Source organism: Rhipicephalus sanguineus, chromosome 1 (assembly GCF_013339695.2).
Source record: "Rhipicephalus sanguineus isolate Rsan-2018 chromosome 1, BIME_Rsan_1.4, whole genome shotgun sequence".
NCBI lineage: Eukaryota > Metazoa > Arthropoda > Arachnida > Ixodida > Ixodidae > Rhipicephalus > Rhipicephalus sanguineus.
Genome location: NC_051176.1, coordinates 212603360 through 212617064, shown reverse-complemented (window position 1 = coordinate 212617064; position 13705 = coordinate 212603360). Strand labels below are relative to the sequence as shown.

The window sequence follows — 13705 nt, the reverse complement described above, 5'->3', positions numbered from 1 at the left end:
AGCGTTAGACGTGTGGAAAGACTGTCTGAATGAACCTTAGCAATCCACGCCCACCCAGCCTTTGAGCCTGCTGTATATTGCCTGTACGATAGGCATTTGCAGAGTTGAAGTCACTCTATGCCCCTTCACAGTGAAAAGATATAGATAAGTTAAACCCATAAATCCATTTTTGGGATACTCTAAAGCATAAGCATGCATGTGTGCATATATTAGTTGTCATTCAAAAACATGACACTACTGCTATAGCTAGACATAAATATTTCCACTGGAAAGTGTGTGACTGATAATTTCTCCAACGAAAGTTTGATTTGCTGTTACAAATGAGGTGTTAGCTGAGGTTGTTTGATCGACTCGCATCAGTGGCTTGTTTTTAGTGAATAATGCAATATATATTCTTTCTTCTTCTGCAGCCTAAGAGGGGGCCAAGCTGAAACATTTCTTGCAAAGAATCTCGTGCCTGGTGATATTGTTATTCTTAATGTAGGAGATCGCGTGCCTGCCGACATCAGACTATTCAGTGTGAGTAATGTGTGAGAATTGTGTTATTGTGTAATTGGAGTAATAGAAAACAGTATTGTAGGTAATGCTTCTTGTGTGTTCAGGCACCATAGTTGTCTTTACCTTTTCAAAGTGGTACAAGTAGTGAGCATGTTATAAACACCACACCATCAATGGATATGAGATATCAGTATTTTCTTTGAAGTTTCATGTGAACAAAGATCCTTGGAAGAGGAAATGTACTGAAGCAAGAAGGAACTTAAAATAATGAGGGACATAAGCTTTTTCTTTCTACTCAATGTTTATTGTCTTTTGTGACAGAACCATATTGTAATGCAAAGGAATGGTTACTTATTTACTGGCTACTGCTGCTGCTATATTACTCTTCACATTGTTGACAACTTCAGCCAGACTACTTGATCGTATTCATATCAGTTCTTTATTTACACCATGTACAAATACACATATAAAGCGTGAGTAAAGTTTTCGATGGTTCTTTGTCGTTGATCACGGAGATCTTGGATGGTGTTCAGCAGTGATGATGAGCTCACACGCAGGCAGCAGCGGAGGTCAGATGAATGAAGTCGTTTATGATAACGCGAAATGATACATACAACTCAACTTAGAAGATACAGAGTTTAAAGCAGAACAGATATAGTCTCACTCTTCTACTTGTTAACAAAGTTAGAGCCCAGACTGTCCTAACTCGCGATTGCCACTAGCCTCACTGATATATCAGTGCTCTGATTACATCCCAGGCTAGCTTTACGCGTATTGTATGGAGCCTCACCAATCTGTCAGCAACGCTGATTACAGCCCAGACTGACGTGCCACTAACGTGCTGGTCAATATCTACTGCAACGAACAAAGAAAATGGGCGGCGCCTGCTCTTTATCCCTCCCTTGACCACGGCGAGCGAAAGAGACACGGCCTTCCCCCCTGAAAACGTAACGTCAGCATTCTTAGGGCGCGCCACCATATGCGGGACAAAAAAAAAAAAGGTTGCCAATAGGTGGCTTGACTCTTCAGTCTCACGTAATGATTGGCATATGGGCAACAACAATGAAAAGCAGTCAATAAACAAATGAAAACTTATGATCAGTACAGAAGGCAAGTAAAACAAGATAGTAAAAAAAAAAAAGGGAAAACACAACGCTAACATAAGTGGAATCAGTTGTCTTATAGGAAGAAATAAATAAATAAAAATAATGGATTGATGATGATTGTAGAGAATAAAACAAGCATTCCATGCCAGTATCTAAACAACACGTGACAACTTTACAATGCTCATGACTTCTAGTGGTATAACGGTGCTCATTTGTTTGTGAATGTGGTAAAGTATTCACGTTATGTATATTATGTCCAACTCATTTTTAAATCTAAAGCTCAAGTGATAATAGTATAGTTTGTAAGCTGTAATACCATTAGTTTTTATGGAAAAAGCCTGCGGTTGTTGCATTATACCCAGTATTGTAAACCTTACATATATATCGCTTCTGCATGACATGAATTTTTAGTAGATTAGAGAATGTTGTACCCCAGGTGAGTTGGCAGTGGTTAGATGTGACTAGAAGAGGGAATTATAAACTAATATTAACAGAGCCTTTCCAGAAACTAAAAACTAGTGTTAATGGAGACTTTCTCATATTTTGCTACTGCATTTGTTATGCAGGTGCAAGGTGTATATTATTTGCGGCAGTGTATAGGTACTCTTCATGCAGAGCTGTGTGACTTCGCCTGCATTTAAATTTTGATGTTCTGTCTTTTGATTATTTGCATTAAATGAAAGGATTAAGACCCTTAGTACAGAAATAAAACGGAAACTTGGGCCAGTTGGTTGTACTTCATATTTACCAGCAGCGCAACCACACACACGGACAGAGAAAAGCGAAACGGAAACACAGCGCTGACAGTACAGAACTTGTGCAGAACTTAGTACAGAACTTGTGACCTTCAGCATTGCTGTTACGTAAACTTTGTAGAGTGTGAAATGTGTGCCTGAGTGCCATGCTTGGCAAGCTACATGTGGCAGTTTGTTTCAAATATTATGAAAGAACCTTAACTTGAACAATTTGTTACAATTCTGCGCAGGCTGTCGACCTAATGATTGATGAGAGCAGTTTCACAGGTGAAACTGAACCAGCTGCCAAGGTGACTGCACCACTGGAGAAAGCAGGCAATGGTATTGCCTCCAAGCGCAACCTGGCCTTTATGGGGACACTTGTTCGTTACGGCAATGGCAGGGTTAGAATTGCCCTTATTTTTCTTATCAAGCTCTGTCATAGTAAAATTGCTTCCATTTGTCATCCAAGTGGTCAGACAGTTTTGCTTTTGCATCACTTGAGCGTTATGCTCATTATGTCAGTTGATAAATATTCACAGCCTAGTGAACCCGCCACAGTGGTCTAGTGGTTATGGTGCCCGACTGCTGACCTAAAGGTCGTGGTATTGAATCCCAGCCGGAGCGGCCACATTTCAACTGAAGTGAAATGCTCGAGGCCTGTGTGCCTAGATTTATGTGTACGTTAAAGAACAGATGGTCAAAATTTCCGGAGCCCTCCACTACAACGTCCCTCATAATCATATCGTGGTTTTGGGACGTAAAACTCCAGCATTTATTATTGCCACAGCATATTGTGAACGACTCAAGCAAATAGTTTCTGATAAAAGTACTTGTTATGGGTGAAAATTGTTATAGCATCAAAGGAGGAGTGCAATATCTGGAAATGTGCCACATCGCTAGGTGCTTTTATGTAGCAACATTGGCACTATGAAATAAGTTTCAAACAGTCTGCATTACAAGCATATTAATTGCACTTTGTGTGTTGTGTCAATAGAAATAACACTGGATCACTTTATCTCAATGCATCATTCAGCTTCTGGACCAAATCCTTTTGTGGTTAAAGAGATATTATAAAGGTTGGGTAACTATTCGCAATGCCCATAAACTGTCGCGCCACCAAGCAGAATTTAGGAGCGTCCTCTCGAGGAGGGTTAGTAGACGACAAAATGGCAGCACTACGCAGTCGATCCATTGTTCGGCTGTGCTAACCTCAGTGTTAACGCGTTGGCAAGGAAGGAACACTACGACTCTGCATGTTCCCTGCATCAGTGAACAAACCGGGCCCTCCGTGACACGAGAAATCTGATTCGTCCTTGCAAGACGCGAAGTTTTCGTGAAAATACGTGGCAACTCGCGCTTTCAATGCTAGCCCACAGTGTACACATACTATCAGCTTCGGGAGGCTTTCTGTAGCCACGTAGGTTAGTTAAATGTTATCGTCTGACATATTCAGTTGAAGCTCACCCTGTTTTACTTGCATATAGCATTGGTCAGTGTTTCTTGTAGTGCATGAATCCCATAACACTGTACGCGGGAGGTCGCGCAGGCTCGTGATATGCTCTTGTAAAACTGAGCGATCTCAAGTTGTCAATACATTAAAATAGGGCCTCTATCCTTTGTCAGCAAAGCACTGTTACGAATCGTGCGAGCGACGTTTAAATCATTCGAGGACGCGTCTGCTAGACGCCTTCCGTGGAGTGGACGCTTTCCACGCCGTCCTTCACCAGTGTGTTGGTTTCATAGTCAGCGCTGTGCCGCTTGTTTTTGTATGTTTGTTGATAGGTGGCAACACACTGCAAGCGATTTGCTCGTTGACCGATCTGAGAGCAAAATGTTCTCCGCGCCGAGACATCTCTCTAATTGTAAACGTGGTGACGCGGAGTGGTCGAAGTCGTTCGGCGGAGGAAATTCTTCAGATTGCTTTCAGCAGTGATGTTGAAAGAAACCATCTTGACGACGAGGATTTTTCACTGGACGTAGAAGACTGTGAAAGCACCGAGAGTGACAGCGACGATGAACAATCAGCTGCTAACTCACGAGGAGCGAGTTGCACTTCACGTCCCCTCATGCGTTAATGTTCTTTCACGCTCATAAGTCACTTTGATTGTATTAAATGTATAATATCCTTGAGCGAGATCAAAATAAAAGCATAGTTCCTCTTGTGCATTGCATGTATCACAATTATTGTGGATATTATGGAGTGCCGCGATGCCACTAATATGCTTGAGCTCGACCAGCGAACCGAAATGGTTAGAGAGATGGAACGTGCAGTCACGGCCATAATCCACGCCTCTTGGCTAACTTCTTCGACGTTGCGAAAAGGATACGTCTGCATTCTTTTCTATATTCATGTTTCGATCATGCTGATCGAGCCTGCAACATGCTATTGAACTGAATTGCACATGGCTAGAGTCTCAGCATGGCTGTGACACAAGCGCTACTGAATGGGATGTTAAATGCTTGTGTTCCGTTGAAGACGTAACTCCGCGTTCCCGACTGCGCAAGTAATGACGACGGCGTATTATGTTTGCAAACCATCACCACGTTAAATGTGCGGTCCCGTGCAGCAGCGAAGGCGCTACTCGCTGGCGGCCTACTACTGCGGCAAATCCGTCAGGCAGGCTCAGTACGTACTACCTCGGAGTGCCAATCAGCTCATACGTCAATTTTAGTTCATGCAGTTTTATGTAGCACGCACGGGATTTCGCAAAGCATCATTATGCACGGTAACGGAGCTGAAATATAATCTTTCACACCGCAGCAAATAATCAGGTGGTGAGTACTTAGCACTTTCCATGGTTTGGGAAAGTATTTTAGTCTCATATCCAATTCAGCGCAGCTCATGACTTCATCCGGTGAAAGTGGCACGGGCCGTACGTCCACACGTACTATCTGTTCCTGTGCTAACAAATGGGTTGACCTTCCTCCTGGCGCCATCTTGAAAAGCACGGCGCGCCACCTATAGTTCGTGGGCATTGCGAACATCATCTTTCTGTTAGTTTCATCACAGATATACTCGGGTTACTGAAGAGGCCAATAACTATTACTGTGTCAGTCATATTCTTCTCAGTTAGCAAGCATGTTGTGGAAAACCTAAAGACTTTTTAAAATTTAGCCCATCTTTGTATTTATTCTATTTCAGGGCATTGTGATAAACACAGGAGAAAAATCTGAGTTTGGGGACATATTCAAGATGATGCAAGCGGAAGAGGTGAGATGCAACTTTGCATTAATGATTTTAGCTCGCTTTGCACTTAAGAAAAGGCTGCTTCAAAATTATTTAATACTTTTTCAGTCCCAATTTAATGCACACATCAATCTACTTTTATGAGTCTGGCTTTATTTTTTTCAAGATAGCAAAAATGATGACTCAATGTGACTCTGTCAAGCAGCCAGAAAAATAGCTAAAACACAGGACTGTCAACTCTTGAAAGTGGGACAAAAGAAGGAAGTAACTTATGTTAACAAAAGTAAAGCCACCTTTAGTGGCTTTACTTTCATTAAAGCTGTCTCTACCTGACCCATTTGAGTGCCATTTTACACTCCAGTTAACCTCCTTGGTCATTTCATTGATGCTACATGTGTCTGGCCAGACCCGGATGTAGGTCTGTTTACAGACTTTCCAGTTCCTTACTAGGCCAATGGTGTTTGCAGTTTCATAGGACTATGCTCCTTTTTCTGATGTTTTGTCAGTGACTTTGTGACAATAGTGTGGCCACTCACTGACTTTCTAGAGAAAGACGTCCCTTTTTCATGGGGTTGTCAAAAGCTGCAACTTTCATTGAGTCCCCCATGTCACAACACTGCCTATTGAGCGGTATTGGTTTAACGACAGTGAGGCCTTGGTCATGTTATTGCATATGCTAGCGGGCTGCTATCAACAGTGAAATTTAACTGTACAGAGCAGGAGTGTCTTTCACACGTCTGGGCAGTTGAAAAATTTCGCCCTTACTTGTACAGCTGACCTTTTCTGTGATTACTGGTCATCATGCCCTCTGCTAGTTGTCATTGTTGAAAGACTCCGTGGGATGGCTCTCACTGGCCTTTACACCTTCAAGCGTGTTTTACTTTGTGACACCTACAATGGTAGCTTAGCAGGTAAAGTGTTGTGCTGGTCAGCTCAAGGATGCGGTTCCAATTCCCAGACTCAATGGCCGCATTTTGATGGGGCCAAAATGCAAGAAAACCTGTGTGCTTAGATTAAGGTGCACATGTATTAGGAGCCTTGAGTTTTCACCATTAATCCGGAGTCCCTAACTATGGCGTTGCTCATGATTGTGTGGGGGTTTTGGCACGTAAAACCCCAGAAATTATCTTTATCATACTCGGTGACATGCAAGTCTGGCCTCCTTCACTAAAACATCTACTGTTTTTCTCAATATCCCATTGACAAGCCTGACATCGGCGAGGCTGGGTCTTGTCCATCTGTGAGCTTCTCCACATTGGCACTGAGCAATGTCATGACTAGAGACCGGGTTTTAGGCAAATGCCTATTTGTTTCATTGCGCTCCTATTCAGCCACTTTGATATATGAGCATGAATTGGAGGTTGAGAAGGGCTTTTAAAGTGTTTTTAAGTGCTGATAAATGCCTATTTTTGGCGTTTGTGCCTAAATGCTTACAAATGCCTATTTTAAAAATTGGCACTTATATGAACACTATTTAGCCTCAAGTTTTGCTCCCGGGTGCAGTTTGAGACCATTATTTATGTTACTGCACAACATTGACTGTTTGGAACTATGGGGTTCAACCTAGGCCTCTAGTTAAGCCAACTTCCGGAAAACAACCGCTAGCAGCAGTGAAATGGGATGCACCATCCAGCATTTGCCGCCGCAGAGACATGGCGCGAGTTGGCAAATGTGAGACCGCGGAGAGTCGTTAGCGGAAAGGAGAGTGAAGAGCAAAAAACATGGCTGATCCCTCTGTAATAGGAATCGGTTTTACACGAAAGTGAAACATGTCTTCACAGACGTAGTTGAGTGTTTGTTGTGCATTCTTTCACCCCAAGCGCAAAGGAATGAATGCTACAGCATCAATTGTAATGCTACGCAAAGAACGGCAAGCCGCTCGAAACTTTTAATGCGCTGCTCATACAGAAAGGACGCACAGAACAAACATACGCAGGATGAGCGCGAACTGTCACAGTTGTAACTTATTTCTGTGTGGGCAGCGTGCTCCTTTCGCAAAAGCGGCCGCTTCAGTGAGCGAGGTGACCTTCGTGCTCTCAACGGAAACTTGTGCGCGGAGCACAAGACGTACAAACCGCCGAGATCACAAGATAAGCGCTCGCACGAGCGACCACGCCCTGTCGAGGCATGCGCTAATCCGCGTGGGGGACGACTTCTAAAGCGCGCTCTTCGAGCCCTTCGCGCCATCTCGCTAGTGATAACGAAAACACGCTGTACCGCCGATCTCCGAGTACTGCCACTGGCAAATGGTGTATATAAACAGCTCGCCGTTAGCAAAAACAGAGAACATGCCGCTTGTGGCCGAATCGTTTTGAGCCGCGCGTTGCGGAGCGAGGGGTCGTAAGTTCGACTCCCAGTGTGGGAACGTTTCCTTCTAGTTTTTTTCTTTGCCAGCTGTTAGTCTTTATATTTTTCAGCGTCATATCCATGACGGAAATACGTCAGTGGAGCCAGGTGGACCCCGGCATAAAACACTCGTGTTCAAAAAGAAGAAAGAAAAATGTGATGTGCACGCGGCTTTTGTTTTTGTAATTTCTTTTGTAAGGTGTTGACTGCAGTAGTGTAGCCAGAAATTTTTTTCGAAAGGGGGAGTGGGGGGTTCAACCATACTTTATGCATGTTCGTGCATACGTTTGTATGTGTGCGTGTATATACACATGCAAAACTGAAAAGTTTAGGCGGGGGGGGGGGGGGGGCTGAAACCCCCGAACAAACCAGTGTTAACCAGTGGTTCACTGCCAGGGAAGAAATTGGCTCTACACAATTCGACCCAGCCAATAGGAGGAAACTTCAGTAAAGTGACTTGTTGGGCGAGTTGGTTCATTCTTATGGTAGAATTAGCGCAATTAGCGAATTCTCTCATTGTGGTATTTGCGCTAATTCTACCATAACAATAGGAGCAATCCCCCCTTTCTGGTCTTTTAGCGATCTGGCTACCTGCTCCTGCTCTGCCCTTCTTAGTCGGGCTGAAAAAACACCCAGGAGTGTGTTAATTCGACAGTGGATACTTACTCACCGTGCAGAACACGGGACAGACCGTGTTCTGCGAACCGTGCGTGACAAAGCACAATTGCCCGGCTATGTTCAACTATTGATGCCTTTGTGCCATCTTAAGCAATAACATTCTTGTTTTCCTGTTGTAGATAGAGGTCGCGCACATCATGTTTGAAGTTATTTGCAATTATGTGAAAATTTATTGTGCCTATATTTACAATTTTAGAAGCTTAAAATGTTGTTTTGCCTGCCTATTTTTTTTGCCTAAAACGAGGTTTTTTAATGCCTAAAAATCCACCTTTTAGTCATGACGCCCTTTTGCAGACACTCATAATCACCTTTAATCGGGACCTCCCGACGCATTGATACGCATTACACGTTTGTGCTCCAAGATAATGTGCTCTGTCTGCGCAGTTTTTTCATGATGGCGCTGAACTGCTCCTGTTCATATTGAAGCACCTGCATTCAATTATTCTACACGAATTTCGTGATGTGCCAACTGCATTAAATCTGGAGGTCTTCTGAATTTAAGTTTGCTGTCAGTTTTTCTGGCCAGGACTCGCCCACTTTATTCAGCATTATCTTGATGCTTGTGGCAATGTCAGTGCCACAAGACCTTAGCTACCATGCCTACAGGCTGCCTGCAGCCAATCGACATCCTGGTCTAACAATTTTTTCATGTTGGTCTCAATCTGCTCTGTCCGTTCCCTACATCTATCTTGGGGAATAAATGGGTCGCTGTAGTTCCAAATTATGCCACCCGGTATGCCTTCACGTGTATGCTACGTACCTGTTGTGCAGCTTATGTTGCAGATATTTTACTGAATGATGCTACTTTGCATTGCGCCGTTCCATGATAGTTACTTGCAAATTATGGCCATAATCATTTTAGTCAACTGCTGATTTTTCGGACGCCCAATTTTCCGGACATGCTCGAAAATACGGACGCTCTCGCGGCACCGTCACCAGCCCCATAAACTCCAATGTATTAGAACGTCCAAAAATTCGGACGCTGAAGCTATTGTGCGTCCGATTTTTCAGACTTTCTGCCCAAATTGCAGGTCCGAAAGGCATTATTTGAAGCCCCCACCTTTGCCGCGTCTATCATCTCGTAGGTTCGAACCAGCGCTTTCGCGAGTCGATCTGTTTCAGACAGTAGCAGAGTCCGAAAGTCAGCTTTGCCACAATGCCGAAGCGTTATGAGGTGAAGCAGACCAGAAATTCAAAGGGGCCGCTATCGCGGCGCCGTGCGGCGATGTTACGAATAAGCAGCGGAAATGCACGGAGGCGTGATGGCAGCTGCTGGCAAACGTGCCAGTACGGCTTAATCGCTGACAACCCTTACGATAAGCATCTTCAGTTAACTGCTCGATAGTGGACGTGGCCTAGCGCAGTTGCATGCTGAGGGGGTCCGCTCTATGTACGGCTGGTGCAGAAGCCTAGCTCCGGTCCCAGCCGCAAATAGTCGTACCGTGTCAACGTCCCCTTCCCGTAGCGCGCGTCATCGCAGCTACGACGGGTTCGGGCGAATAAGGCAACAGGCTAGCACAACAAACAACACTTTATTGCTACGTTAGCAATAACGCGTAAATGTCGCGTAGAGGGATAGTCCGCTCTCGTAGAAAAACAAAGGGTATGGCTTACACCTTCGGTCGATGATCGGCTCGCGGGTCTCGGGGCGGTGAGATGTTCCTTCGTAGGTCAGCAGGGCACGAGAGGCCGTCTCTCTGCCTGGTCGGCGGTTTTGTTCACCTCCCGTGTCCCTCTCCACCGCGAGGGTTGATTCCCTCGCGGGGCGAGTTCCCTTTCCCGCGAGCCGGGAAGCGAGGATTGGCGCGCGGAGTGGCGGGAAAGAAGGGGTTGTCCGGAAAGGGCGACGGTGCTCCTCTCCTAGTGGTCCCCCGGCTCCCGCCGTCAGTTCGCGATCGCGCCAGAAAGGAAATGGGCGCGCGTGCTCCCCCACATCCTCCTCCCCTTAAGAAAGCCCTCGGACGACAGAGACTGAACCATGAGGTAATATTTTGTTATTCCTCATCGAGGAAGGCCTGGACGGATCGGTCCAGGTCCGTGCCCTCCTGCGGTTGGCCCTCTGCCGTGGGTGTCGCCGGTGCCCCCACTGGCGTCGCCGCTGCCTCCGAAGTAGCCACCACCGGCCTCGTTGCGGTCTTCGCTGTCGTGCCCACTTGCGTCATGGCTTCCCCAGTCGCCGCCTCCGCCGTCACTCCTGCAGTAGGTCTGGCCTGCACATGCAGCCCCGTGGTCCGGACCGCACCTCCTTGGGCCCCGCCTCGCTGGTCGTTGTTGGTGATTGAGAGAAGCGAGTCAACCAAGTGTTTCGTTCCAGGCGGCCTCTCCCGCATGGTTCGGGCTCCTCCGGTCTGGCGGGGCTCGGGGTTTTCGGCGTGCTGCGCCGTGGCCTTGAGGGAGCATAGGCCATCGGGGTGTCCACACAACCCTGGCACGTCCCGGTGGCTGCGGCCCAGAGGCAGCTGGCTCTCCCAGTTGGGTTGGCGTTGGTCTTCGGGCCTCTTGTGTGGAGGCTGGGCGGTGAGGCGATGGGGTAGCGTGGAAGTGGCGGCGTGATGTACCGGTCGATCTCCAGTCAGGCGTCCATGCCGATGCTTGCCGGTGGTGGTGGGGCTGCGACAACGACGACGTAATGTGGGTGTGGGCTCGCCGTGAGGAGGCGGTCTCCTCTCCAAGCCGTCCCGGCGGCACCTATTTCCCTTTTGCTTATCCAACATGCAGAGTTGTCTCCGCCTGTTTCGCAAGAAGTACCGCGGCTCAGGGCTTTTCACTCGGTTTCGAGCGTTCTCAGCCGCCGCCTGTGGCTCGGAGGGGGACTGATAGTCGTCCCCATGCTCCTCCCGTGACACGTAGCGTTTCAAGTCGCATACGTGCACTGGTCCGCCGCTCGGTTTGCCTTTCATGTTCGCGAGCCCATAAACAAGCGAGGAAACCTTCTCTCGCACTCGGTACGGCCCGGACCATTTCGGTGCCAGCGAGGCTGCAAACTGTTTGCTAGCGTCGCTAAGAACATGATGGCGTCGCAGCACCAGATCGCCCACTTCGTAGTGTACGTTCCGATGCGAGCGGTCGTACTGCGCCTTCTGTTGTGCCCTAGCAGTGCCGAGATTACTGCGTGCTTTACGTAAAACTTCCGCTAGCTTCTCGCGCAACTGCGCTGCGTATTCAGCTCGTGCTGATGACGCCACTGGCACTCCACTGCGATCCGCGAGTACAGTCTCCATCGGATTCGGCAGTTCTCTCCCCAGGTTTAGAAAAGAAGGCGCATACCCAGTCGAGCGGTTCACAGTCGATCGCAACGCAAACCCGATCTCTGGAAGGTAGGTATCCCAGTCCTTGTGCCTTTCAGAGAACGCGACAAGCATGTGCTTGATGTTGCGATTAACTCGTTCCGTGGGGTTCGACTGAGCATGGTAGGTGGTTGTTTTCTTGTGCTTAATGCCAAGCGCGGCGCACGTGTCAACAAACACCTTCGCAGTAAAATAAGACGCGTTGTCTGTTATCAACTGCTCAGGGAAACCAAACCTGGTGAAAACCTCCATCAACTTAATCCAAGATCACACGAGCCGTCAGCTTTCTAAGGGGGAAAAGTTCTACCCACTTAGTGAAGTGATCCGTGATCACCAGCAAGAATTTGTTTCTGCTAGGAGTTGTGGGGTACGGTCCCATTACGTCACATGCCGCGATTTGCCAGGGAGTCTGGCTGTTGATCGGCTGCATGAGGCCGGGCGGTCGTCCGCCTCGGGGCTTGACGCTTTGGCACACGTGGCATGAACGGGCGTAACGAATCACATCCCGCTTCATGCCTGGCCAGGTAGCGAGGCGACACAACTTAGCATAAGTCTTAGGGCCGCTCGCATGCCCAGCAATGCACGAGTCATGAAAGTAGCGAAGCAGTGCTCCTCTCAACTTGCGCGGTATAACGACCTTGAATGACTCACTTGTGTCATCGTCGGATGGGATGTACCTCAGCAGGACGCCATCAGAATCCAGCAGATAAGAATCCAGCGCGCTCACAGCATTACCAGCTGTTGCCGAGCGCTCCGCACCGACAGCAATACCAGCTGCCCCCGTGTGCGCGGTGGCCTCGCCACCCGGCTCCCGGAGCCCGTCGAACACCTTTCGACAAAACGGATCTTTCTGCTGAGCTTCTAACAGCTCCCTTCTGCTGAAAACAATCCCCGCGCTAACAACAGCCTCTACGTGGTTCACGCTCGTGCCTTGAACTGACGTTTGTTCTACTGTTTCCGTTAGCGCTACTTCGAGTGTCTCGCTCACAGTCCGTTCCGGGTCAGTCTCGTGACGGACTGGAGCACGCGATAGTGCGTCGGCCGCGGCATTGTTCTTGCCCTTGCGGTAGCGTACGGTGAAGTCGTAACGCTGCAGAAGCAATGCCCAACGAGCCAGGCGGCCGCTTGGTTCGTTCAAGCGCCTCAACCACGTGAGCGCCATGTGGTCCGTCTCAATAACAAACGCCACTCCGTCGATGTAATAGTCAAACTTACGGAGAGCGAAAACTATCGCGAGACACTCTTTCTCTGTTACCGAGTAGTTCCTCTCCGCCGGCGTTAACGAACGGCTCGCGAACGCAATCGGTCGGAGGGCACCTCCATGCTCCTGAAGCAAAATTGCTCCTAAGCCCAGGTCGCTTGCGTCTGTTTGAATCACAAACTCCCTGTTCAAATCGGGTAGCTGCAGTTCAGCCGTGTTAGCCAGCAACTTAGTGAGGCGACGCAGTGCGGCCTCCTGCTCTTGACCCCAAGCCCAACGCTCGCCTTTCCTCAAGAGCTTTGTCAAAGGCGCCTGCACTGTCGCGCAGTCTGGAATGAATTGGCGATAGAAGTTCGCCATCCCCAGAAAGCGCCTCAGCTCGCCGATGTCTTTCGGCGACGGATAGCTGACTATCGCTTCAAGCTTACCCTTATTCGGCAAAATGCGACCCTCGTCAAGCGTGAATCCCAACAATGTTATTCGGGTCGCCGCTATCTGAGCTTTGTTCGGGTTCAGAGTGATGCCCGCAGACCTCAGCCTTTCTAGAACGTCTCTTAAGTGGCGCAAGTGCTCATCGAACGTTTTCGAGTAAACCACTATGTCGTCTAGATATGCGAGGGCGTGCTGCCACTTTGCATCTCCCAGAACTTGGTCCATTAGCCTCT

The 13705-nt window shown here is 47.8% G+C and overlaps 1 protein-coding gene across 1 annotated transcript in view; it reads left to right on the top strand.

Annotated features, from left to right (window-relative positions):
* LOC119406926 (calcium-transporting ATPase type 2C member 1-like) overlaps positions 1-13705 on the top strand; it is a 119337-nt gene that overhangs the window by 21225 nt on the left and 84407 nt on the right. The window contains 3 exon segments of the mRNA XM_037673721.2: positions 411-519; positions 2590-2742; positions 5484-5552. Coding sequence (XP_037529649.2) covers positions 411-519; positions 2590-2742; positions 5484-5552 — 331 coding nt within the window.